The 25354-nt window shown below is 37.3% G+C and overlaps 1 protein-coding gene, 1 long non-coding RNA gene and 1 other non-coding gene across 3 annotated transcripts; all 3 read left to right on the forward strand.

Annotated features, from left to right (window-relative positions):
- LOC145793980 (uncharacterized) lies at positions 1 to 1062 on the forward strand. Its single transcript, XM_082876916.1, has 2 exons — positions 1 to 8; positions 612 to 1062. The coding sequence occupies exons 1-2, from the start codon at positions 1 to 3 to the stop codon at positions 1060 to 1062; spliced, it is 459 nt and encodes a 152-aa protein (XP_082733042.1).
- A 15447-nt stretch (positions 1063 to 16509) lies between these two features.
- LOC114317985 (uncharacterized) lies at positions 16510 to 17962 on the forward strand. Its single transcript, XR_014327874.1, has 5 exons — positions 16510 to 16613; positions 16726 to 17198; positions 17300 to 17516; positions 17620 to 17687; positions 17778 to 17962. It is a non-coding gene; the product is annotated as an uncharacterized LOC114317985 (transcript).
- A 2769-nt stretch (positions 17963 to 20731) lies between these two features.
- On the forward strand, positions 20732 to 21476 carry LOC145789666 (uncharacterized). The gene is made up of 3 exons (XR_014327878.1): positions 20732 to 20802; positions 20889 to 20970; positions 21166 to 21476. It is a non-coding gene; the product is annotated as an uncharacterized LOC145789666 (long non-coding RNA).
- Positions 21477 to 25354: the final 3878 nt, after the last annotated feature.

Below are 25354 nucleotides of genomic sequence, written 5' to 3' on the forward strand. Positions count from 1 at the left end.
ATGGGGAGGTTGTTCATAGGAATGGTATAGTTGGATATGCATTACCTCTCACCTATAGAAATTTGAATAATTTATCTGTTATAAAGATTGTATATCTGTTTAGAAATATTTGTTTTGGGCTATTGGTGAAGGACAACTATGATTGTTGTAGAAATTGCATGAGGATTGGGTGAATTGAAACTAATCTCTTATTGGTTGTCATTGAATATGACTGTGTTTTGATACATTGTATATGTATGATGTTTGGGAGAAGAAAAGGGATGTACTCCATGTTTGGGAGAAGAAAGAGGATGGACTTCATTGACTTAAGTTGGCCTATGTATCCAGGGTGAAAGTCTCGAAAACATTGTGTATACATGGGTGCCGGTTCCCACAGACGAAATTTCTATAAAATGGCAAATGAAAGTGTTTGTGTAATGACTATACATTGATTTGAGAACCCTTGAGTTGCATCCTTAGTTTGGTTGTTTGTGGTATATTAAAATAACACGGATTGTGATATAAAACTTGGCATGGCATGGTTTGCAAAGGAGATTATAAATGATTTTATTACTGGCATTGCATATGCATATTTTACTCATATCTTTGTTAAGATTCATATATTGTGCTAGATTATTTCTACCGGGCTTTGGCTCACCCAATTTGGGAAAAACCATTTTCAGGAAATTTTGTGCCGATCTCAAGATCGAGTATTGGAACTCTTCCCTAGGCTACCCACAGAGTAATGGACCGGCAGAGTCATCAAACAAAACCATTATCAACGGAGTAAAAAAGCGGCTTGAAAGTGCAAAAGGAAAGTGGGTTGAAGAGTTACCTTATGTGTTGTGGGCCTACCGAACCACGTCACGCCGTTCAACAAGGGAAACACCCTACTCCTTGACCTATGTAATGGAGGCTGTTATTCCACTGGAAGTCGGTTTCCCCACCCTCCAATCGGAATTATTTGAAGATGCAAGCAATGAGGAAATTATTGCACAGGCATTGGATATGGTAGAAGGCCGAAGAGAAGCAACACTGATAAATTGTAGCTTATCACCAGTAGCTTATCAAGAGTTTCGATAAGAAGGTTCTCCCCAGGCAACTTACACCTAGAGAGATGGTTTTCAAGAAAGTTATGGACCATAAGAGGGTGCCTGACGAAGGGAAGTTAGGACCTAACTGGGAGGGTCCCTACAAGGTTACAGTAGTAGTTGGGAATGGAGCATACTACTTCGAAGATCTCAAGGGCAAAGCCAAACCTCAGCCTTGGAATGTGGCCAACCTCAAGAAGTACTATCAATAGATTAAGCCCCCAAAATTGTCCATCAAGTGTAAAAGTATTTATCTTTTAATTAATAAGAATGTCTCTCCACCTCTTTGAACTTTTGTTTCCAGCACCTGTACAGCTTTATGGCTATAACAGATTATTACTTAACTTAGTCTTTATAATCCAAGCCCTGAGGGCAACATAATCGTGATTAGCTTTGGTGTTTACCAAACGAAATTAGCTTTGGTGTTTACCAAATGGACTAAGCTTTGGTTTTTACCAAACGGAACTAGTTTCAGAGCGACTGGACGGAATTTGATTTTGGTCTGCACTCAAACATGCCAAGTGGGATTGCTTGGTGGAATTATGTTTGGCAACCAAAATGGAACTTAGCCAAGTGTAATTGCTTAGTGGACACCACACTCATAGATTTTTTAATGATCATTTCTTTTTTGGAAATCATAGAATTTCTTAAGTACAAAAACATCGACACTTCAGTACTACTGTAAGCACACAGAGTTGGAACGAACTTGGATAAATCTTTCAGGGGAAAAATTCCAGCATCAGTCTTACTTAGCTCCAGGTGGGGTCAAATAATTATTTTTTCAAAACCAACCTGGACTTGAGTAAGACATCATTTTTTGTCCCATTCAAATGCACTCATGCTGTCAAAATTGCAATAGACTTAAGCAGGTTTGCCAAAAAGCAAGATCTTCAGTGTCAATCTTACTTAGCTCCAGGTAGGGGCAAACAATTGTTTTTCTTGAAATCAACTTGGACCTAAATAAGACACTCTGCTTTGATTACAAGACAAACACAGCCATGTAGCATATCAGATAACTAGACCGAGCATCTATTCGACCCTTAAGTCCAAACAGTGCTTGGCCGGGGCCAAACAGTGCAGATAACACAAGCATTGAAGCAAAAAAGCATCAAATTATAAAATCAAAAGGAAAAATAGCATCATCCAACAAAGGCACAACTGGCCTCACAAACAGCAACAAAAAAAAGAAACATTGTCTTAATAAGCATTAGAAGGCAACTCGTCAGGAAGACCAAGCTCTAGTGTATTAGAAAACAAGAAGAAGAAAAAGCAAAAAAATGTAAAAAAAACTTCTAGTCTTTTCAAAAAACCACTTTAACTTTCATTAGCAGGAGGAATTCCAGGGGCAGTGTTCACAATCTTGTCCATGTCATCTTGGGGAGGAAAAGTAGAGGCAACTCCAACTTCTTGAGAAACAGGAGCCTCCTTAACCACATCTCCCACAGCTTCAGTCTCCAGGTTTCACCCTCTTCAACATGCACTATTTCATCAGCAACACCACTCTCTGGAGTCTTGATTGCAGAGTCAGTTCCTAGGGAAATCCTTGCTGAAGGGGTAGCAGGGGTGGTAGCCTTCAAACCCAAGAACTTTGAGGGGGCAGGAGCATTCTGAATTAAAGTGGATTCTTCAGGAACCTGAGCAACAGCTAGGGCACTCGTCCAGCCTTTGAGAAAGAGCTTGTCACGTAGCACCAGCACCTCTTCTTTGTAGGCAGCTTCGGCTTCGTCCCAACCCTGCTGCTAGTGCTTCATCTCCAAAGTCGAACGCTCAGCCACCATCAATGCTATAACCACCTCCAGCTCAACCACTTTCCCCTCAAGTTGGGCCAGAACCCCAATAGGAGCCTCTTTTAACTTTTCAGCAGAAGCGACAACCTTGTTCAGGCAAAACACCTCCTTTTCCGCAGTTCTCCGGCTCTCCTTCTCGGCCACCAAATTTGTTGTCAACCTCCCAGCACTCATGGCAGCCTCCAGTATGGTACTCTCCAATGCTTCAGCTCAGGTGATGGACAGATGCATCCTCTGGAGACACTGCAGCAAATAACAAGGAATTAAAGGAAAGAGGATGGTACAGACCAACAAAGAACACAAAAAGGAATAAAAAAACACTTACAGCAATCATCATTTGAAGGGTTCCCTTCAGGGTCGGAATATCACGGGCTCCATTGTGATCTGCCATATCTACTGACATCAACAAAGTTTTGGACAAATCAAATGAAAAATCTCCAGAAGCAACAACTAAATCAGAAATGGAAATGGGCCTGCCCTGGTGCAGTATGGGTGGCTTCCATTTTTCAAAAGACTCATCCACAAGAGGCTCCTCAAAAGCCTCACCAACTATGGCTGTGCCAGTCTCTCTCCTTCTCTTTTTTGCCCTCTCAACAATTGAGGCAGCAGGGTCAGTAGCAGTGGCAGAAAGGCTAGAAGCCCTCATCTCCAGTTTCACATCCATTAGACTCTTCGGTTCAGCCTTGACCAAAGAAGTCTCCTGGACAATAAAAGAGCCAAAAGCTTCTGCCTCTAGGAACTCCAGCACCCTTCTTTTGGACATGGATCCACCCCTAGTGAAATTGGGAGCAGGAGAAGGGGTCCTCCCAATAGATAGACTCCAGCCGTGATGGCGATTTGTGACTAAAGGGGCAAGGGGTGTGTCAATCTCAGTATCAGAATGAAGAAGGGACATAATAAGCCTCGTTTTTTTTTTTTTTTCCTGGATTGCAATTCAATAAGTTGCTTGATAGTTCAATAGTTTGGGGCCAAACCTCTTTTTGTTTCTCAAATCGGCCTTAATTACTTCAGCATTCTCTTGGTTCGGTTCGGTCTACGTTGGTAACCAGAAGCCTCTGCAGAGATGAGGAACAACATTACCACATCATTCAAATAAAATAAATGTACAAAAATACTAGGGCACAAGATTCAGACTTAGGTAGCCATCTTTTTAAGGCATCCTCTTAGATTGGAACTCGGTCCCAGCAGGGAACTCCCAATTCCCACCACCTTGCAAGAAGTAATCATTATGCTTATCGGAGTCAGGCAAACCGGTGACAAGGTGACAATCAGCAGAACGGACACGGAGGTAATAGGTACTGTGGTCTTTGTTGTGAGAAATGGTGTAACAGCCCAATATGTCCCAAATATTGAGATTCAGGCCCAACCGCCTGTTAAGAGCGGAAACACCGCAAATAACTCAGAACAGGTTTACAGACACTTGCATCGGGGTAAGTTGGACTTGATGTAGAAAGTGATGTACTAAAGGGTCAAGAAGGAACCAGACCCCTCCTTCAACAATAGTGGCAACAGGGAAAGCAGCAGTGTTTCTGGTGCCCATGCGCTTGACGTCGACCTTAGCCAGCGTAAGGGTAACATCGTCAGGGATACCGTAGTCACGGCGGAATAGGGCCATTTCCCCATTATCTAGACCTAGAAGGGCAAGGAAAAAACTAAACTAAGTAAGAAAAAGAGAAATAACACCAGTGGCCGGAAACAATGGCGCGAGAGCCAACAACGGTGACATAAACAGAAAAGCAAGAAAAAAGAAAATTTTTAGGAGAACTTAAAAGAGATTCGATGAAAAAACAATGAAGAACGAAGGTCCTGGAGACTAGAATGACAACGGCAGCAGTAATGGCGGCAAGCGTTTGGGCGGAGAATCGTGGCAACCAGCAAGAGATAGTGAAAAGGTTTTGGGGATTGCAAGACTGGAACAGATGAAGGGGTTAGCAAGAGATAGTGAAAAGGTTTTGGGAATTGCAAGACTGGAACAGACGAAGGGGTTGAAGTGACAGCCCAAGGGTATTTATTACCCTTGAACGTAGTGATGGTACAAAATCACGTCCCTCTATATGGAATCAACGCATTATCTCTGCACACCAGTGCCACGTTGCCACGTGTCCTAATGAAAGGACGCATGCAGAAGTGTATATTTAGGGATTGAACGGCCGAGCTAGAGCAGATCCAAAGCAACACGACGATTGAGGTACTGACTAGTAGCTCCCCCCAAAGGGACCTTAGCGCGAGCTAGGGGACAAATGAAGGGGCTAAATATAAAATGGGTCAGATCAAAGCCTTGGGCCAGCCCAATCCACTAAACCCAAGACTAAATGGGTCAAATGAATGTGTAGGTTAGTCAATTGAGCCCATTGCCATAACACGGAGTCCACCCAAGTCCTTAAGCACTTGGGCCCAATTAATAGTGGAAAGGCCAGTCCAGCCGCAATGCTGGACTAGGCTGAGCTGTCGCACCAGATCCTTGGACCTGTGAGACCCCTAACTTTTCTAAACCTTACTAGGTCCCTAAATTTTGAGTTATTATAATAAAGCCCTTAGTTTGTCGATTATTCACAAATTAAACCCTAGAACCGAAAATGCACCACAGGCGAACCCATACAAACCCTAATCGACCCTGGAAGCTTGGAAATCATTTCTAACACTCTAATATTAATTATTTAACCTCAAATTTTAGATTAATCACTCTAAACCTTAACTTTAGGTTTTCACAGTTTTCGTTCGGTTTTAAATTCAAAGTAAGATAATACAAACCGAATTATTTTTCGTAACACTAATTTATTAACTCTACCCTTAAAATAGATACTTTAATTGATCCCAAGCCCTCACATTTTTATTAAATCACAAATTGACCCTAAACAAGTACCATTATATATTTATATATACACTTGTATCCTAAAATCTTTTTTTAAAACATTTTATTTTACAAATTCCAACAATTGTACACTATCAAAATTAAAACAAGTCCATCAATTCACCATCACATGGCTGGCCATCACCATTGTAGGTGAATTGAATGTACTTTGAGACAATTTTCCATGATTTAAAGAAGAAAATCTTTGACTTGGTTCAAACTTATATATATGTATATATGCAACTAGGTTGATTTGATTAGAAGGAAAACCCTAACTAGATCATATTTAGGAACCTAATTACGACCTATAATCTTCCACTATTCCATTGTATTCAAACTAAATCCAAACTATCCAATCCAATTCCAACCAAAGGGCATTTAGGACCTTTTGCACCAAATTCATTATATAAACAACCCCTCCCTTAGCATTTTACATACAAGAACAACACTTATACACACTATATTCAACTGAGAGAGAAGAAATGAAGGTGGGTGAGCTTGGTAAAAGAGAGGAGAGGAAGAAAAAGTTTGCTAGCAATTCTAACAACCCTCAAGTAAGCCACAACACAACTTTCTCTTTCATTTTTCTTTTTCAAATAGATATTATTAGAAGTTTAAAATGGTATTTTTATATGTTTTCTAATGGTATTCTTGTGCTAAAAATGAAAGGATTTGAGCCTTGAATCTACCATTCTTCTATTTCTCTTAATCGGTATAAGACTACCTTTTTTTATATCAATCTCTCAAATTTTTCAAAGGCACATTTTCACCTTAAATTTATGAGTTTAATAAATATTATTTAGCATGTTTTCATCGCAAGAGAAGTGGAAAATTTCCCCTAGCTGATCTCTTTTCTCACAAACTTTCTATTTTCAAAAACTGTGCCAGAAAAATCTGTTTTACAGCCACTTGCAAAAATTTAAGAAAAATGCATAAAAATATTCTGGACCTCCATTTCATGTCAAATATTTATTAAGTAGTTATATTTCAAGGAAAATTGGTTTCATTGAAAACGAGTGAGCGGTTTGTGAGAAAATTCGATTTTCGTAACGGTCGACGAATCTGAACAGAGCTGGAGTATTTCTGAAATAAATAAAAATTTGGAAAAGCTACTCCATTTTTGAAAAATGTTCTGAGAACTAGATAAAATTCCCTACGAACCATATTAAGGCCGGGCTCTGGAAAAATCTGAAATAGCCCTTTTGAGTATAATCTTTAGGTAGTACTGAATTTGGAAATTCTGTTTTCATTGGTGTTTTATGATCTTGTGTTCATGAATATGCTTATTAATTTATGATCATGTCTCGGTGTGATATTACACGTGTCATAGGTTTATGTATTTTATTTTAATCCTTCGATGGTGCTCACACTTATGCAAATCTGGAAATTATATTCTTGTGCGAAATTATTCCCTTAACTACTTGAATATGCCAAGAGATACTTGTGCCTATCTTCATATGTGAATCTCATGTGTTGTAACTTTATTTTCTTCTATTTGTACTTAGTTGTTCATACTTGTTCAATAGATGTTGTTTCAAGAGCATGTCCTAACTTTGACTTAAATTATCTAACTCAAACGGGAAACTTAATGGGTGGAAATGGGTTGCGAATTTTTAGACAAGTTACTAAGATATTGATTGGTTGACAGGATGCGTTCCCCATTTGGAAGTTAAAGCCTTGCACAAGTGGTTTTCGGAACCCTTGAACGAAGCGGTTGTATTCAGACCCTAGGTATTTGGTGTATGGAGGGATTTGGGCAAGGCCCATCATTACCATTTCTTTTGAGGCCCTATGGTTGGAGCTACGCGGTATATAACCGTTGCTAGGCATCCGAGGTAAGTTCTGCAACAAAGCAGCAAAAGAGGGGGCATACCGAATAATCCGCGTCCGATTCTTGCGGTTAGGAGGATGAAATCTCTTTGGGGGATGTCTAGACTACTAACAACTAACCCTGTAACCTGTGTTAATTAATTGAATGTCATGCTCCTATCCCCTATTGTTGTAATTTGCTATTTTGTATTAGATTGGGAAAAATGGACAGGGTGTGTGTGTGTGTTTACTAGGCATTCAAAGCTCATGGCGTTTCATGCCAGGTATCGAAGAAATGTACAAAGCCAATGAAGAGTCAAAGACATTTGAAGACTTAAATTTGCCTTAGAGAAAGTTCGGAACCATTTCACTTATTAGTTTGACTGTGCTTTTATTTATTCTTGGATTGTAATAGTAATGGAACTCGTTTGTAAATTTAAAATTTGAGACACTATAATTATTATTTACCTTGTAATCCTATGCCTATCTCTACACTGCTTTAAGATCTGGCAAAAGGGTAGTACGCTACCTAAGAAAGCTAGACTTAGAAGGGAAACTAACTTGACTCCTCCAGCGATCTGGGATCTTACTTAGTTATTAGCCATAAGACTCATTAGTGCCGTTTCCCAGACTCCTAACCTTAGATAAACCCTGTATTTAATTGCTAATATATTCTATGATATTCTTGATTTTTGGGGCGTCACAGGACCGAACTGATGGGCCGAACCCATCTTCAGAACCAAAGTAGGCCGAGCCCGTACAAAGATACCGAAATGGGCTAGCCCATTTCTACAAATACCAAGAGGCCGAGTCGAGGCACAACGGTACCAAGTTGAGGGAACCTCTCAGAGAAAAGTGGAAGCTATGAATGCATGCATGTACAGGCTGACACCTCAGCTGGTCTCCTCTCCCTAGAATCACGAAAATAGTTGATCAGGAGAATGTGATCTGTTATAAGCATGGTTACAATAAGTATATGCATACATTATCAACTACCCGATGGTCCCCTACCTTGAGCAATGTTAAAAGGAGCCTAGCAGCATCAAAGCTTCCTGAAACCATCTTGGGCAACAAGTAAGGTGTTCTATATAAACTCCACTCACTTCACATTGAAGGTAACTAAGTTGAGCTAAACTATACTCACAAAAAACACAGTTCACTATACATTTCCCTCTCTCTACACCTAGGGAGAGTATCTTATCTTCTCCATTCACTTACTTTCATACCAAAGGGGTTATCTGGCCAACCCCGGTCGGGCAGCTCTTACGGTGCTCTCTGTTGTAGGGTTCCTACTCCTGGATAGTCCAATCAGGTGCAGAGCTCCGATCCATAAGCATTTAGTGCTGTATTTGGTACGCACAATTGGTGCGGTGAACGTAGACCATTCATCTCTGAGTTCTGCATCTAATTCCGGTGATGGGAATTGAGGATATACCACTCTCAGCATTGACTTAACTGAGAGCTCCGTTCCATAATCATCTATTGCGGTATTTGGTACGCACAATTGGTGCGGTAAACATGGACGATTCATCTCTGAGTTCTGCATCTAATTCCGGTGATGGGAATTGAGGATATTCCACTCTCAGCATTGACTTAACTGACGGATAAGAAGAAGGATAAGGGCTTGGTGCTGCCAACAGTTTTGGAGAAGTAGACCGGAAACAACAACCGGATTCCAGAATCTGTCAAGCATCAACAACCCTTTGCTGGTGGTTTTACTCACCATTTTACATTGGAGAGAGATTATAGAGATCGTATCATTGATTCCATGGGCATGGAGATACAAGAACTGAAAGCACAGCTTAAGAAGATGATGGGCGGCCCGACGGAGAAGAGGACCGATGTAGAACCCTCTCACCTGTGCCAGAGAAGTCCATCCCTAAAACTGCCAGTGAAGAAGGTCCCTAGAAATGAATCTGGGCAGCAAAGTCAACCAACTTCAGTGCAAAGTGAAGCAGCGAGCAACCACACTCGTGGTTCACGTCGGACAATGGCTAAGAGGCAGAAGACGGCCAGTTAGCAGACGAAGTATCCCCATCAAGATCTCCGTACATGGTTAGTCGAGAACTAAGAAAATTAGCAACAACGAGAATGGCAAGCTCAGCACATTGATCACACTGTCTATCAGAGAGAGCATCGAGCAATGGATCAGCTCGTATCCTCTCATTTCTCCCCAGATATTGAAGCTTTGAAACCCCCCAAGAAGTTCACTCCATCGAAATTCACACCATATGATGGGAAGTTAGATCCATTCACACACATCAGCCATTATCAACAGATATGTCTTTGTAGAGCCGAGATGAGACATTGATGTACAAGGTCTTCCCATCCAACCTGGGAGAGTCCGGACTCCGATGGTTCGATCGTCTTCCTGTTGGACCGATCTACGACTACAAGCAGCTCTCTAAAGAATTCCTGGCCAGATTTGTTTCCAACACCAAAATCCCTAAGGAGTCTGACACCTCATTTGGTCTCTGAAAGGAACAGAAGGAAACACTACGTAACTACGCAAGGAGGTACTGGGAGAAATACAACGATTTGGAGGAAAATGTTTGCTGTGAACAGATGGCAGTATTATCTTTTAAGTATGGTTTGCGGCGCACTAAAGGATTTACGTGCCAGGGTTGAGCAATACGCTCTCCTCGAAGATGATAGATCCCCATCAAAGTGTCTTCGGCCAAGCAGTGTTGTTAGAAATCCAGAATTTTCCTCCATAAATTTAGTCAAAAACATAAATAAAGAGGAGGAAACTTTATTTTACCCTTTATGGTTTAGATCATATACAGTTTACCTCCTTAATGTTTAGAAATGACCACATAACGTTTTTATGGTTTGTGAGGGTAAATTACACTTTGCACTCCTGCACTTTATATCAAATCATGACAGTCAACCCGTTGCACTTTTACTCAAATCTGGTCCCTACACAAGTGCCATTGTCCTTATTCTGTTATTTCATTTTGAAATCTTTACCAAAATCCAATTATTTAACAAAAATGTGATTACGAAATGAGAATAAGAGAGGAAAATCATCCATATTTCCCACCAATATACTTTGTCATACATGGTAAGCACATGAGAGTTATATAATACAATATATATATATATATGTGTGTGTGTGTGTGTGTGTGTGTTCGTACAATAAAAATTAGGACGAAAAAATTGAAATAAATAAAAATGTGACAAAGAAATCAAAGAGAAAAAAAAAAAAGATTAATAGACAGAAGATTGTGTTACCATAAAAAATAGAGTTTTGTAATTCCAAAACATACAAAACCCTAGTTCATCTTCTTAATTGTTCACAATTTGTATTTTGTTTTAACTTAATACAGTTATATTTTGACGTAAATTTTGGGATAAAGTGTGTATTGATGGAAAATATAGATGATTTTCCTTTCTTACCCTTGTGTCGTAGTCACATTCTTATCACGTGGCTAAATTCTATTAAAGATTTAAACAATTGAGTAATAGAAAGAGAACTGAAAAATCTAAGTGATTCGTGATTCAAAATAGATTTAATTGTGACAAATCCCAAATGCACAAAACTAACAATCTAAATCAACTAGCACATACGAAAGTGATTTAGCATGTAGTTTCACAATTGATAAATCAACACGAGATTTAACGTGAAAAAACCACAATTGAAGAACATCTAATTGTGATAAAAAAAATCACTGGCCAATGAACACTAAACAATCCACTATGAAGATAATGAAATTACACGAGAGTACAAACAATAACCTAACTCACTCTAGGAACGTCTTCCACTTCTTGTGCCTCTTTCATCCATGCCTTCGTCTCGGAATTGAATAGTCAGTGTTGAATCCACAACACCCACGTTGAATCCACAACCGTTAGCAACTTTGAACTCCTTGAAAGCTCTCAAGCTCAATCTTCAAAATCCACCAATGAGTAACTCTAAGATGTGTAGATGGTAGCAAGCTACTTGATGTAACAAATTACTCCATGTGAGATAACAACCTCACCAAGATATCAAGGAAAACAATAGCAAAGCTCTCTAGCAATATGCTCCAGAGGTCTGGAGGCTACAAACTCAGATATGGAAGAGATAACCTAAAAGATAGAAAATGAACCTTTTATAGCAGACTGGGTCGCACAAATTGCTCGAACGAACTAATGGTCGCTCAAGTGGTAAGTCTAGTAAGCGGCTCGCATAAGGGACTTCGCTCAAGCCACTAAAAGTGCGCTCGAGCGAAGAATGCAAGTTCTCAGTAGTTTTGTAGAGGGCCTAAAATACTGAGAGTAACCAAAACGTCGCTCGAGCGACTAGTTCGTTACTCGAGCAGTCCAAGAGAAAACAGAGGACTACAATAACAATTGAAAAGTGATTGTCTGCGGAATTCACAACACAAGGGACCCTAACAAGGATATTAATACTTGTGTAAGGACCAAAGTAAGATTTGACCAAAAGTACAAGGGGTTGATTGACACAATTTCATGTGCAGGGGCTAAAGTGGGATTTGACCAGAATTGCGGTGGTTGGCTGTCATGATTTCATGTGTAAGGACCAAAGTCACTAATTATAAGTTTTAGCCACAGTTTAAAAAAATTATCACCAAAAAAATTACTAATTTTTAACTTTTAGCGACAGTTTAAAAAATTCGACACAGAAAAACGTTACTAATTGTAAGTTTTATCGACAATTTATAAAAAATGTGATAAAAAAGTCACTAATTGTCAATTTTTAGCGACATATGCAAAAAAAATCATAAAAATTATTTTTAGCGACGATTTTATTAGGAGTTAGTTTCAATAGGACTTGATAAAAATTAAGTCTAACTATTAGGACCTATTGGTAATTTACCCAATAGTTAGATTAAAAATAAATTAAAATTTTAATATTTAAATTGATAAAATTAAAAACCCCAAATTTATTTTATTATAAGACTCAAACTTTAGGGATTTTTTTATTTTGGTAATTTTCCCAAAAGAATTTTAGCCAACGAAGTCAAATATTCTAATAGAGACAATGACCCTGTGAATGTGATGCCCAAGTCTTCAATAATCTTCTTCTGAGAAAATGCTATGAAAGGAAGGATTTTTTTGGGTGAATCTATGAAAGGAATGTCATGAAGACTATGATGTAAAACTCACCCACTGGCTTAGATGGGCGACATTTTTAATACCAACAGAAGGATTTTTTTGGGTGAATCTATGAAAGGAATGTCATGAAGACTATGATGTAAAACTCACCCACTGGCTTAGAAGGGCGACATTTTTAATACCAACAGTGATGTACAAATAAAAAAATTTTACAGAAAAATAATACCATAAATTTTGATTTCATCTTTTTGAAGCAAGCAATGGTGCTAGAAATCCATAATTTTCCCCCACAAGTTTTGTCAAAAACATAAATAAGGAGGGGCAAACTTCACTTTATCCTTTATGGTTTGGGTCATGTACAGTTTACTTTCTTAACGTTTGGAAATGATCACATAATTTTTTTTTGTAGTTTGTGGACTGAAATGTACCGTTAACATTCTGTCGGAGATCATGACCTTTTAGAAAGTTACACTCGCTTGCAAAAGTACTGTGAGTTGTTTTTTCCCGCTCGAAAGGTCATTCCTGCACTCAAGCGTAGATTCACTCGAGCGGCCATTCTTGCGCTCGAGCGGAGGCGCTCGAGCAGAGATCTCGGATCTGTTTTCTATAAATATGTGTTTCAGTCCGATTTTAGGGTATGACTTCCAGATCTTATTCTTGGGTATTAGGGTTTTTATTTGGAGCTTCTTTGCTTATTTTGCTTTGATATCTGTGAGAGATTAATTATGAATTGAGTGGATCATATCAAAGGGTTTGTTTGCTTTATTTATTCAATACAAAAGAGAGAGTTATTTTTCAGTGAATTCCGTGGAATTTGGGCCTGAAGTTTTAGTGGATTCCGGAGTGGCTCATCATCGTGGATTCGACATTGGCGTTGTGGATTCAACGTTGGGCACGACAATTCCAAGGTGAAGACGGTGGTAGAAGAGGCACATTGGGGTCAGTTCGATTCGGGTGTAGATTCGCTAGGTAATTGAGAGTACACTTGTGTAATTCTTTTATTATTTTGTGGCTTCTGCCCGTAGTTTTTATCACAATTTGAGGCGTTCCAATTATGATTTTTCCACGTAAAATCGTTGTGTCAATTTGCCTTGATTGTTTGATTAGGATTATTATTTACTATTTAAAATTAATACATAATCAAAATCAATATTTAAGGGATTTATAGATTTTTTCATGTTGTAAAGTAAATTTCTACACTGATGAATGGGTTTTAATCCCTTCAATCATGGAGCGTGCTCTTCAATTCAAGCATTGATTAATTGCTTTTTAGACTTTGAGATTATTCCACCTTCAATATATATAATATGGATCAAAGCTGTATGTCAGCAAACAATGTCCAGGTGGGGAGGCTATAACTTTCGGAGGTACACTACAGGAAATTAGGGATTTAACGGCGTTTAAGTAAACGTCACTTTTTCTAACAATTAACGGCGTTTTTTAAACGTCACATTTGTTATAAATTAAAACGGTACCGTTCTGTGAGTGGAAGACGTTTGAAAAGCGCCTTCAAATCCGGCTCTCTTTACACCCACTTCTGTCTCTCCAAACCTTTATTTTGAAAACCCTATTTTGAGCACCGCCGTCTAGACGATTGAATCCTGTCTCACTCACTCTCTTGCTCTCTCTTTCTCACAGAGAATCGAATCTGTTTCTCCAAATCTCTCTCTCAGAGGATCGATTGTTCTTCAGTCTCTCACTCAGTGATTCTTCTTCGATTCTTCTTCAGTTCGGTGATTCATCTCAGGATTGCGATTTCGAAGTTCAATTTTGAGCACAGCTCTGTGATTTATCTCCATGGATTTGGAACTCGTCTTCTTCGATCAGAGGTTAGTTATTCTGTTTGTGATTTGTCTCTGTTTTGGATCAATGTTTTGCTTAGTGAATACTTTTGTTTAGGGCTCTATATAGGTCTTAAGCCCTTAGGGCTCTCGATTCTTCTTCACTCTTTTACTCTGTGATTCTTCTTCGATTCTTCTACAGGTCAGTGATTCATCTCAGGATTGTGATTTCGAGTTCGATTTTGAGCACAGCTCCATGATTTATCTCCTTCGTCTTCTTCGATCAGAGGTCAGTTTTTCTGTTTGTGATTTATCTCTGTTTTGGATCAGTGTTTTGAAAAATGCTGAATCGGTGTTTTGAAAATTTGGTCTCAGTTCATACTCCTTGAACACGCTGATGGTGAAACCTGCTACCATCTCTTATTAGTGGTATGTGTTATCTTCCCACATCTTTGAACGACAACAATTCTCAACTTAACCTGGCTCTTCTCTTCTGGCTTCCCGAGTTTACTTTTATCCTTTTGATGCTTGCAATCATATCATCTTCTAAAAAAACTGGTAAGCACAGGCATGTGAATGAAAATGTTTGAGGCACTTGGTCTCTTGAAAACCCCAAAGAAAACTTCATATATTTTGTAGACAAATTTAAGTAGTCCTGCTTTTCTTCCTGATGTGTGGAAGTGAAATATTGATTGAGATGGTCCATGCTGTATATTGTTCATCAATCCCTCTGAAAAAAATAAAAATGAAACTAGATAGAAGTCAACATCTTGATTGTTCTTGGAGGTTTATTTTATTTATAATTCTTACCCCTAGGAGTTGATGATAGTGTTTTTCAATCAATATCTGGTCACAAGAAACTCACACTGCTTTCACTGTTTTCTTGCAGGTTTGTCCCATATGCTCCATAAAAGTTGTGAGCGACATGTTAAGTCATATCACTCCGCAACATGGACATTTATTCAAGATATCCTTTGAAATGTTTTATTGTGTATTTATTGTCTCCTTAGCATTAAACAGCATTCATAATTGTTGTACGGTTAACCTTAGAACCATGTTCGGTACCAATTGAGGTTTTCTTTAACTGAATATTACATGCAGAGACGTCGCAGATTACGTAGAGTTGCGATTCCCAACAGTCAGGCACTCTCTCTCTTGGGAAGGGATCTTCGTGAGGCACATCTGCAGGTTCTTTTAGGAGGCAGTGGATATCGATCGAGCAATGCAAATTCATCTAATGCAGTTACTGATCCATTCCTTTCCTCTCTTATTTTGAATTTCCCTTCATCTGAATCAGAAGACATTTCGAAATCCATGTTATCCAGTGCTGAGGACAGTTCCGTTAAGAGTGTGACATCATCGCATAGATGGAAAGCAAGGTAGTGGATTATATCATTTTCTATGATAAGAGAGAACCTTCAATTTTTAAGCACTCTATCTACTCATCGTTTGTTTAATATCCATTATTTTAGGGCCTGCTTGGTAACATCTTTATTTTCTAATTTCCATTTTTGTTTTTAAAAAAATCAAAAAATAGAAACAAAAATATGTTTGGTAATTTTTTTCATTGACAAAAAATGGAACAATTTTCAAATTTTTGTCAGAAAATGATTGAAAAAAACAAGTTTTCATTCCCTCCCCCTTGCCCTCCGGCAACCCCTGCTGCCTATTCTCCCCTTCCCCTCTAGAAAACACTTTCTGGCCACTCCCCCACAATCACCAAACATGCTTTTTTTTTTTTTGGAAAACATATGTACCAAACATGCTATTTGTTATTGCCTTTTGCAAAAATAAACGATAACATATTTTTTGTTTTAAGTGAACAAAAAAAATGAAACTGGTAGATTGTGATTCTTGAGCACCTTCATTGCTATCCAAATATGGTTTGTTATTTAAATTTTAAGCTAAATATAGGGTTTCGATAATTTTTTAGGAGAAATTGGAATCATCAAATTACAGATTAAAAAAAAAATGATGTAGAATATCTAGATGATGGCTTTGATTTGATTAAAAAAAAAAAGCTTTTATGTGGCAATATTGAAATTTCCCTTTTCCTTATATTTTCTTTCATTATTTTTACTTTTTCTTTTTGTAAAAGTTTAGTGTTTTCTAATTTGAGTGTCTAATATTCTGGCCACTATTTTTGACTCAGCTAATTTATGGATTTGCCTTCGGGGATCCTTTGCGGTTCAGAAGAACTGCTGGACACAAGGATTTGTTTTACATTGATGACAAGGATTTGGATTTTAAAGATGTAAGAGATTGCTTCTTATGCCAACTGTCTTAATTTGGCCAGATCATTTTTCCATGTTTCTTTTCTTATTTATTTATTTATTGATTTTTTTTCCTTAAATTTTAACATGTAGGTGATTGAAGTGCCTTTGCCAAAAGCACCACTTTATACTTCAATTGCTTGTCACTGGCTGGCTATTGAAGGTGTACAACCTGCTAGTCCGGAAAATGCTCCTGTGGAAGGTCTATACATAACTTAAAAGTTCAATTGGACATACATGAAAACATTTTTCTTATTTGGAACACTAGAAGGATTCAATCACTTCTAGATCTTATTTACTTGAACCCCTTCCATTTTGTAGCTACTAGAGCCCAAAAAGAGGGTGCTTATATTTGAAATGATTGTGCAATTGTAGTTATTGCTGTTCCATTTTGTAACTCACACTATTTAAAGTTCTCTTTTATGCTCAAGTTTGTGAAGTAATATATCTTTACACTTTTTGTGCTTTTTGCTCTGTACAGGGCATATCGAACTGCACTTTGCAAGTCAAAGAGGGGGGGTTTCAAGGATACTTATCCTGATGATTTACTCGCACCTGTTCTGAGGGTTTGTTTTCTTTGTTGTCTTCTAATGTGTTGATATGTCCTCTAAAACAAGGTTCAATGAGATTTAGAATATTCTGTTCTTATGATGAGTATTTGGTATAGGCATTGATAGAGAGAACAAATCTGAATCCAAGTGAAGTTGGAGACGTTGTGGGCACGGTATTTGTTTTAGTCCCTTGCATTGTTGAATGCTGATATATATCTTATCCCCATTGCCTAGAAACTGTGCCGATTAGAACCGTGAATAGGCAGTGTTCTTCTGGTCTTCAGGCAGTTGCTGATGTAGCTGCAGCTATTAAAGCTGGATTTTATGATATTGGTAAGGGTCATCTATTATTGGGGGATGGCTTGGATATCAGCAATCTTGATGGCTCATCTATTCTTTATTTATTTCTTTAAAAATGTATGCATCTTCTATATAGGTATTGGTGCTGGGTTGGAATCCATGACAGCAAACCCAATGGCATGGGAAGGATCAGTCAATCTAAGAGTATGCTCTTTTATATTTCTTTCAATGTGTTTATTGTGGACTTGGATGAATTTTCTTGGGGAGGTAATTTCCTTGACATGATTTCCATAGGTGCTGGTCAGATCTTCCTATATTTACATCAGGTCAAGACAATGGCACAACACCAAGATTGCCTACTCCCAACGGGTGTTACTTCCATTGGTGCTCATCAGATCTTCTTATATTTTATATTTAATTAGACTTTTATATGAAAATCTAATATCTAATAATCTAAATAGAATTAAAAAATAAAATATTGGTAAAAACATTTATAAATTTAAACATGTATTGATTTTTTATTATTATATACTTTAATGCTATTATTATTATTATTTTTTTTTTTTTTTTTTTTTTTTTTCAAAAAGAATACACAATACATTATTTTCGAAGTGTACACTACAGGAGAAAGGGGTTTAGGCGACGTTTTTTTAACGATGCATTTTTAAACATCACGCTTTTTATTTCTCACTACCTAGCCCTTTGACCTAATAATTATTTGTTATATATGTAATGGAATTAGTCAGAGCAAAGCTTCTAGTAAATATATATATATATATATATATATATATGTATGGGCATTTGTATAACATGTATACATAAACCCAAGGGAACAAGGACACACTACTATACTTGGGGATCCCATTTTTGATTTTGGGTTCAATTTAATGAATGGTTTTGGATGGAATTTACCTCTGTTAGTGTTGAGAAGTAACCACTACAGGAAATATATGATTTAACGGAGTTTATTTAACGGCGTTTTTTTAAACGCCACTATTTTTAATATTTAACGACATTTTATAAACGTCACATTTTGTTTTTATTAAATCGGTACCGTTTAAGTAATGAAGTCATTTAAAAAGCGCCTTCGAATGTGTTACACTGTTTCTCTCTCTCTGTCTTCAAGCCCTCGGATCTCTCACAACTTATTTGAATCTGAGAAACCCTAGAGTCTCAAAGAAACCGATCCCTCAAATCTGTCTCTCTCTCTCTCCCTCTCTCTCTCTCTCTCTCTCTCTCTCTCTAAGCCCTTCAATTCCTTCAACTTGATTCAACCTTCTTCAGCTCGGTGATTCATCATTCAATCGATCCAATCTCAGAATGATTTTGATTTCAAAGCTCCACCGCCACCGCCATCACCATCTGCATCTGCATCTGCATCGCCTACTAACGATATGCATGATTTTGATTTCGATTTCGATTTTGATTTCAATCCAATCTCAGTTTCGTCGATTCTTCTCTCTCTTGATCTCTGTCTCTATCTCCCTCTCTCTCTCGATCTCTCTGGATCTCTGTCTCTCTCGCACAATCTCATTCTCTACGTACACATTATCTGTACTTTTTTTTGAATAATTTTTTTCTCCTAAAAATCTTTCTATACAAGTATATATATGAATTTATATATGTATATTTCTTAAATGCCAGAAACTTTTGTTTCCATATACACATGTTTACAATAGGTCATGAGCTTTCTGATGTGAAGATTTTCATATGTAAGAAACTCCTTGACTGTTTTCTTTGAAACTTTCATCTGGAGTTTGTTGCGTTGATGCTTCCATTCCTGGAAGTTCGTTACTTCTATATTATAGTAAACATTTTCCGCCTTCCCTCTCCTCCATCCACATTGCGGGGGAATGACACCCTTGTTATTGGTACAGGTGTAGGTTCCTTTGACCATGACAGTGACGTGGATGAAATAGAAGAACTTGCTGAAGCTCATGATGCAGAAACCCAGGAGGAAATTTTATAGAACTTTGGAAATCCCTGGGTATTCCACCAAGAACCAAGTTAATGTCGTTATCGGCTTCATTGATACCGGTTAGTTGTCTTTCCCTTTCTATCGAGAACAATTGGTTTCATGGATTAGTATCACTGTATGTGTATGCATAAATTAGACAATGTTCATTTATTAGTTCATTATGGAGACATGACCTCTGGGCTCTTCCTAGGATTACGAGTAGAAAACAAATTGACTCTCTGTGCTCATTGAATACAACACTTGCTCATTCTTTAATGAGTACCCATTATCATTTTCTTTGATGCCCTGTTTGTTTGAAATTGCAATTAATTTCAAATGTCAAATGAAGAGCATTTAAGTGATATGCACACAATTGCGCATACTTATCATTAATTAGCATGTAGACATTTATACTTTAGCTGGTTTTGCTACATGCTGAACTTTTGCTGTGGTGTTTATCTGGGACATTGTCAGATTACTAGAGTAGAGTACAGACTAATATTCTCGTTTTTCTTGCGCTACGTAGATGGAGCTTATTGCCAAAATGAGGAATCCGTTTATTGTGGAGTATAAAGATTCTTGGGTAGAGAAGGTCAGTAGATGTTATATCTCGTATTATTGATGTTGTTCAATTGACATTGGTATTTTCTTTCATCCTTTGTTTTCTGATGGTCTAATAGGCTACCTGAATGTCTATTCTATTTGTTTTTGTTCCTTCCTTCCTGTCATGCTGATATTGCTTTCATATGCTTCATTGTTTAACCCAGTTGATCATTGGTCTTAACATTATGAAACTTTACTAATTAAATGCCATCATTTATGGATACTTCTCTCTCTCTCTCTATACATATATATATATATATATTATTTTGTGTAGTTCTCCAAATCCAACATGTGTTTTCCTCTGCTCACCTAGATTATGAAAGTTTTGAGAAGCTAATTAAGCAGTGTCATGAATTAAAACTGTTACAGTGACTTTCCTCTTTTGTTTATTTTTCTATTCACTTCAGAATAGTTGTGCTCTCTTAAGCTCATTAAGCTAATTAAGCTAGTTGTGCTGTCTTCAGAATAGTTGTGCTCTCTTAAGCTCATTAAGCTAATTAAGCTAGTTGTGCTGACTTTCCTCTGCAGTTTTCAATTTGTATCAGCTCACAATTTCTTTGTTCACTGATACATTGATGTTAAATTGTTTATAGAAGCTGTGTAAATAGCTTGTTCAATTGCTTATAGCTTGTTCAATTGTTTTCTTTCTTTAATAGTCTTGAGAGGTGTCAGTATTGTGCTGAATCACCATTGATTAATCCTGTTGCAGGTGATTTTGGACTTGCTAAGATGTTGACATCAGATGATCTTGCATCCTCTGTAAGTCTTGTGGTTAACTGGTTCATTTTTCAAGTTTCAACATTTGCATTAGTTTTATTGTTCAAGATTTCTTTTTCGTAACTCAGGTTGTAGGAACTCCAAGTTATATGTGCCCTGAGCTTCTTGCTGACATACCTTATGGCTCTAAGTCAGACATTTGGTCCTTGGGTAAGTGTATACACAAATGTCACATAAATACATATATAAGTTATAATGCAATCATGAATGCAAGTTGCAACTTGGCATATTTTTGATGCCTATGAAAATTTAGATTTTTCCTCATGAGGAATTGTGTTCTTATTTGTATATTGTGGCCTTTAATTAGTGTCTTAATCTAATCCTTGCTCTATTTTTGTTTTCCAGTCAGGCCCTCATCAAAAGCATGCTGCGGAGAAAGCCCAGAACTTCGGCCGTGTTTATTTCCTGTTCTTTATTCTTTTTTTTACACTTTCCGAAAATGTTTTACGTAGGAGAAGCATTAATATAAGCATACCAATGATTTGCCATTGCCTTAGATAATCTAAATGATTCCTAATTCATTAATTAGGACTCAGCTAGTTGTGGTTGTTCTAGCTAATATATTGCCATTCATAGTCATCGGCATAAGCCTTTTCTAGTAAGTTTCTCTAATAATTTTAAATCCCTGTAATGTATCTTCCAAAATTCGAAGCCAAGACATTTTCAAGGTACTTATTGGTTTTATGTTTCAATTGGATTTAACTTTTGTGTCTTTGTATATAAGGTAGTAATTTTTTGATTGAGAATTGTGAATTCAATTTTTGGATATGTTATTTTGTGGAAGAATTAATGCTATATAAAATTGAATGGGAAAGTGAATTAATACTATATTTGTTATTTGAATGGGAGTTATTATTTTATATTAGTGTTATTTAGTTTTATTATTGGTGTTCTTTTAGTTCAATCACATAAAATTAGCACAATTTCCAAACCAAAAAAAAAAAAGAAAGATAAGACGGCGTTTTTCAAATGCCACTATAACGGTTGGAATTTTTAAAATTAAAAAAACCTATGAAGGCGTTTTAAAAACGTCGCTAAAATCATACTGACGTCACAGTATTGTCAGGGCAGGGCATTTGGCGGCGTTTTTAAAAACGCCGCCTATACTAATACAGCGACGTTTTCCAAACGCCATAAAGTTATAGCGACGGCCGCGTCGTCGGCGTTTGGTACTAAACGTCACAAAAAGAATTGGTGACGTTTTTGATACCTATAGCGGCGTTTTTTAAACGCCGCTAAAAGCCTAATTTCCAACAGTGGTACTAATCTAACAACTAGTAATTAATTTTTATCCAAAAAAAAAAAAAACTCTTGTCTATTTGTAGTGGTAGAAATTGATAGAATATTTTAAACTTTCAGGAAAGTTCTTTTTATTAGTCATGTGCTTTTGCTTTTCCAAAGCTAGAATTCTTACCGCTTCTAGGCCCACCACAAGTCTCACTCTCATCAAAGTCGTTCAGTTCAAAAGGTTTTATGTGCAAATTATTCATATTAAAAATAAAGGCTGATATGATATTCGTAACTATATAATTTCATTGTGTCTTTTAAAAAAGGATCAACAAGTATAATTTTAAAAATTGGCAATTTATTTTTTTCAAGACAAATATGTTAAAACTATATTACTATGAATATCAAAATTTATTTTATTTTATTTTATGAAAGCTATGATGTTATACTTGCTGACCCCTGCATCGGGCTGGGAAATTTTTTCAAACTAAAGTGGCCTATGCATGTAACATAGGACTTATTCAAAAGAATAAATAAAAAACCCAAAGAGTTGTTGAAGAAGGCCATTGATAAAGTCACAAATGGGATCTTTGTATAAATGTGAGTTATTCAACTGTAGACTTTACATATATGTGAAAAAGAGGAATATACTATGATAATTTATTTGTTGTTGAAAACTTTGGCTTTATAAGGCTTATTTTGGGGCAATTTTGAACCTAAAAAGGAGTGGGCCCCAAACGTCTTTTAGAGTGGGTCCGAAGAGGTGACGCGTTCCTTGCCGCGTGGTAAGTCACACTAGGGGTGTTCATGGATCGATTTCATGCTGTTCGGATGACGGGTTGGACCCGCCTGATGGGGTGCAGGTTGGGAAATATTGAAACCGTGTCCGCCCGCAATGCGGGTTGCGGATCGAACGGGTGGGTCATGCGGTTGTACGGGTGGATGTGGGCGGTTTGTGAATTCGATTTTTTTTTTCTTTTTTGAAATTTTTTTTTGTGCTTCAACTACAGTTGGAGGTTCTGTACAGGATAAAATTAGACTGAAATATTTATAACTTTTTCCTTTGAATTTAGTATGAAATTCACACAACAAAATGAAAAAGATTGTAGTGTATATCTATAAACTTGCCCCTCATAAGTCATTATCTGGATCTATATCATCTTGCCCACAACACAAAACAATCAAAGCATTTTCTTTTATTAAATAAAAGAAGCAAAAAGTTACAAACCCATCACTATCAAACAAACAATAAAGCAAGTCCTGAGGCATGATTGCTATCTCACTGAACTCCATTGTTTTCTCATCAAATTAAACGACGGGCCACAAAGGCCATTGCACAATCCAGCTAATACAAGTTGATCTTGACAAGAAACCAAGAATGAAAACAAAACCCTAGGAGGCCTAAGTGTTTGGACCTCACTCCAAAACTGTTTGTTCAAATCAAAAGACGAAACAAAGCATGAGCAAATCCCAAATACGTAGAATTTCTCTTTAAGCAAAGCAGAGGACAACCATTGAGATGAATTTGCTGACCTGAAATCTGCAGGCAAAGGAGAAGGATTCTAGATCTAAGCATCTTCGTTCGTGCAATGAATTTTTTTTTTTTTTTTTTTTGGACAGTAGATCTTCAAAATCTGCATCTCCTGATCTGGTTTGCGATTAGGCAACGACGATACTGCGACAGGGAGAAGAGGAGGGGATGGAGAGACGGGGAGGGAAGAGAGAGGTAGAGAGAAACCCAGATGAAAGAAAGAGAGAGAAACAACTAGGTAGAGAGAGAGAAAGGAGGATAAAAAAATGAGAGGATCAAAATATGAATTCATGTGAAGAGATTTTTTATTTTATTTTAAACATAATCTACGGATTATGCGGGTGGGTTTCGGATTCCCACGGATAGGGTCGGGTTTGACCCAAACCCGATTCTATGTGAAGAAATAGACCCGCGCCCGCCCTATTTATGCATGCGGGTAGGGTCGGTTTGGGCGGGTTATGCTGGTTGTGCAGATCGGATAAACCGTTGCCCACCCCTAAGTCACGCGGTGAAGACGGTTCGTCAAAACCATTTATGAGTGAATGGAAAGTTGGCGTCGTTTTTGGATTCATGGAATGGACAATTTAAAGAACTAAATGTGGGTTTCGTTGAAATGGGTTGTCCCACCTTGAAACTTTAAGAGAGCTTTTGTGGGTATATAAGCTATTGGTGTACTAACTTGGGCTGGGCCCCAATAGGCACCCCAAGTTTGTAGAAATGAGGAGTTATGGACAAATTGAACCTTAGCCCAAACCACCACACGCGCGCCACAGCTGACCGGCTGAGCCCTGCCAGGTGTGGGTTGTAGGTCAGGTCGGTTATAATATTAATTTTTTGGACAAAATTCATTTGAATTTTTTCCAGTGAAATTAAATTCAAAATTTGGTGCCAAAATTGAATTCAAATTTTTTCTGTCCATATGTTACCTCTACTGTTTGAATTCCCTAACAGATTTAAACGGCCAGCGGTTCTGAACAGTTTCAAGCTGTCCAGCAGTTAATCTGTTCAAACAGGTTGTAGATCTGTTTGAATTTTGAATTATATCTGTTCAAACAGGTTCATACCTGTTCGGTTCCTCACAGCACCAGTTCGGACATAATTTTTTGCCTATAAATACCAGTTTATTTCCAGCAGTTTGAGTATCTGAAATCAGTCTGAAAATTACTTTTTTGTTGTCCAATTTTTTGCTTTGTTGCATATATTTTTCATATTAGTTTTTAGAAAAATTAAAGAGAGTACAAAACACAGGTTCTAGTTCGCCGGATAAATTTATTTGGAGTGCTACTACAAATTTGTGAAGATCATTACATCCTTGCAGATAGACGCCATTAGTCTGTAAGCACCGTAGCAAGGCGAATCTGTGTTAAGGACAGAGTGTCACACACTCGATTTGATCTTTTAAATATTCATTTCGCTTCGGTAAAATAAATTCTGTAAGTTAATTATTTTATTTGTTTGACTTGTTTCAATTTATTTATTTTACACAGAAGATTGTTCCAACACTCATTACACAAAACATTATCTTAGCTAATGTAGATTAAGGGATTGTTTGGGATGATTTAAATAAGTATACTTTTTGATTTTTTACAAAAAGATGTTGAAAGTGGTAGAAAGGTAATGTAACTCAAATAAGAGGTGATATAACCTCAATAAGATAAAAAGATATGCTAAAATAGATTATGCCAAACAACCCCTAAATAACTTTAATATCAAGAGTACACATATAATACTCCTATTAAACAAGAAGAAAGGGGAAGAGACAATTGAACAACAGTT

This window comes from Camellia sinensis, chromosome 1, assembly GCF_055761805.1.
Source record: "Camellia sinensis isolate YWXY chromosome 1, ASM5576180v1, whole genome shotgun sequence".
Taxonomy (NCBI): Eukaryota; Viridiplantae; Streptophyta; class Magnoliopsida; order Ericales; family Theaceae; genus Camellia; species Camellia sinensis.